General features: G+C 33.5%; 1 protein-coding gene across 1 annotated transcript in view; it reads right to left on the bottom strand.

Moving 5' to 3' along the window:
• Positions 1–984: 984 nt before the first annotated feature.
• Positions 985–3,314, bottom strand: part of LOC111087962 — a 4,919-nt gene continuing 2,589 nt past the window's right edge. The window contains exon 3 of the mRNA XM_022396509.1: positions 985–1,579. Within this exon, the coding sequence (XP_022252217.1) occupies positions 1,447–1,579 (133 nt within the window). The 3' untranslated portion in view covers positions 985–1,446. The remainder of the gene's footprint in view (positions 1,580–3,314) is intronic.

Raw genomic sequence — 3,314 nt, forward strand, 5'->3', positions numbered from 1 at the left:
ATATTTGTGTAAAATAGATTTTATTAACAATGAAACAGAAATACTTCTTTCCTTTTACAATGTTCACACGAACAGTATGTTTGATACTTTTCACTGTGATACTTATCTCTCTTTGGTTAACTTGTGTTCAGGGTTACTGATGAGGAGTAGAATTCTCTGAAACTAGTATAACCCAATAACACACATTGATCAAAGTGTAGATTGAACTGGACCTCCTTTGAACTTAGAGTTCAAAATTAAACAATTTTCTGAATACAAAGTTTATCTATTATAACTCACTGATACAACGTTTTCATTTACTGTTACTAATTACATCAGCCATCAAGTTTAAATTGCTCCTCATTTTGGACTCAACCTAAAAAAACCATTTATGTTATCTGTAGCATCAACATGCTTTACTAACAGGACAGATTTACAACATAACAAATAACATTTACCAAACTATTCAAATTCATTAACAATACCATGTTCTTACACCAAGATTAAGAACAAAAGATACAACAGTAACAAAACTAGTACCTTGTAAGTCAAGCTCTGTAATATTAACAAAAAAATGTGGCATTGATGTATGGTTATGGTTTAGACAGTATGAATTGATAAAATCTAAAATTCGTAATGGATCACTAAAACTTTAAAAATAATTTTTCTACTGCACCAAAGAATCACATTTACACTTATTTGTGTTTGCTATAAAGCTTTTTGTTTTAACTTTAAATTGTATTTTTATTCTACTGCTTTAAGTAACATAATTCATAATTGGTTTGCTGTAGACCTTGTTTTAATTTTGGAATTTATTTATTTTTACTGCTACTTCAAGGAATTCATAATTATTTGTGTTTGCTTTAGACTTTTTTTGATTGTTTAACTTTATAATTTATTTTTTAAATTGTACCAAGGATTCTAATTCATAATTATATTTGTTTGCTGCAGATCTTTTTATTTTTTACTTTAAAGTTTAATTATTTTATGAACTGCATCAAGGAATCTCATTAATAGTTATTTATGTTTGCTGTAGACTTTCTTGATTTTTGTTTTAACTTTAGATTTTAATTTTTCTACTGCATCAAGGAATCTAATTTGATTGGTTTGATGTACATCTAGAGATGTTCAGTCCAGATTCTCCTTCTGCCAATAATGAAGTCCTTTTGCACCATATTTGTCAGTGTAGAGGCCCCTAGCACGGTGTCATCCCTATTTCCCAACCCTAAACCATGGGAAGCAACTGGGCAGCAATCACTTTATTATTTATTATCTAAATCATAATTATTTGTTTTTGCTGTGAACCTTCTTTGAGATCTTTTTGTATTGTAATTTATATTCAAGGTGCTTAACAATGTGTATATATGGAAATATTCTTTCATACAAGTGAATACATTTACCACTAATAGTGCTGCACAGTGCAAGGATTTCAAGGCTATTTCAGTTTGAAATATTATTAACTTCTTATTATGAAGCAATAAACTGTAACAGATTTTTTAAATTTTCAGAAATTTTAACATCTCCTAGTTTGATTTCTAGTCTGCTAAAATCAGCAACCTCAATCTCATGTTTTCTGTTAATCTCCATAAGATTTGGTTCCCTGCAAAATTGAAAAGTTATAAATATTAATTTCTACTAATTTATATAAAATTAAACTCCTATAAAAAAAACATTTAGGCAAACTCATGAATGAGCCAAAAAATCATTACATCATATCAGTCTAAACAATGTTAAGCTCAGAGAAAACTAACTTTGGATATATTAATTTGGCAAAGTTATTTTTATCAGACAATTTTCTACAGCACTTGTTTCAAAAATGTTTACTGAGAGAAAAATTTATATTTTTAACTCTGGCAATCTGTTAATAGCCAGGATGAAACTGATTAAAAGTCCTGATACCTCTGTTAGTAGAGCATTACCCCCAGAAAACATTTAAAAAGACTTACCCATGATATCTTGTATAGTAGTGCATAACCCCATTATGCTAATGTAAGCTGATTTCTGACACTTCATTTAGTACAGTACCACCCAGAGGGAACTTGAACCCTGGCATCTTATCTAGTGGAGCATCAAACCCTGGGTGCTAATGTAAGTAGTAGTTCAGTAGAGCATCACCCATAGGGTGATAAACTGAGATATGACACTTCGCCTAGTAGATCTGTGCCCTTAGGGTGCTAATATAAGGGGACCCGATACTTTTTTATTAGATCATCAACCTCATGGTGCTAATGTAAACTGAGCCCTGACACATTGTTTAGTAGACTGTTGCCCTTAAGGTGCTAATATAAGGGGACCTGAAACTTTGCTTATTAGATCATCAACCTCATGGTGCTAATGTAAACTGAGCCCTGACACATTGTTTAGTAGACCGTTGCCCTTAGGGTGCTAATATAAGGGGACTTGATACTTTGTTTATTAGATCATCAACCTCATGGTGCTAATATGAGGGTATCTGATACATTGCTTATTAGATCACCAACCTCATGGTGCTAATATAAGGGGACCTGACACATTGTTTATTAGATCATCAACCTCATGGTGCTAATATGAGGGGACCTGATACATTGCTTATTAGATCACCAACCTCATGGTGCTAATATGAGAGGACCTGACACATTGTTTATTAGATCATCACACTTTGGGAAAGGGGGGTAATGAAAGTTGAGCTCTGTTCTTTCCCTGAAAGGAGCTGAAGGCTACCTGGAGGGGCCACCTGTTTTATCCACTTACTCCACTATTCATTTTTGTCAGTTGTCAGTCAGTGAGTAGACACTAAAATGACATCACATAAGGGATGCTTGACATTGCAATTTGTACTGTTCTGATGTTAGTAAAACATGGGCATGCCATGAACAACGAGAAAAAATATGCACTCTGTAGACTACAACACAGCATTACATGAACTTTGAAAGCAAGAAACAAAAATATTGTTGCGTCAGCGAGTCACATGACTGGTGTGACGCCACGTTTCTAGAACTATCCCGTATCTTGGCGAATGCTCTAGTATTTACTAGATGGAGGGTAGACTGGTATATAAAAGGGGGTACAACGTGACAAGATTAATGTAATGTGTGTGTAGACAGTGAGTAATTGAACTGCAGTCACAGGGTATTGTTGAAGTTAACGTTCGTTCGTTCGTGATACTGTTTGTTTTAGCGCGAATATTGAGATTAAGTGTATCCAGAGTTATATTCGGAAAGAATAAACCGAATTACTTGTGTCGCTAAAGTTTTGTCGGAACGAAGTTACGGGAAGTTAATTAACAAATGGAGACGTAACAAATTGGTGTCAGAGAGTGGGACAGAAAAAAAAATGGAAACGAGAAGCGGCAAATC

This window comes from Limulus polyphemus, unplaced genomic scaffold (genome assembly GCF_000517525.1).
Source record: "Limulus polyphemus unplaced genomic scaffold, Limulus_polyphemus-2.1.2 Scaffold2909, whole genome shotgun sequence".
Taxonomy (NCBI): Eukaryota; Metazoa; Arthropoda; class Merostomata; order Xiphosura; family Limulidae; genus Limulus; species Limulus polyphemus.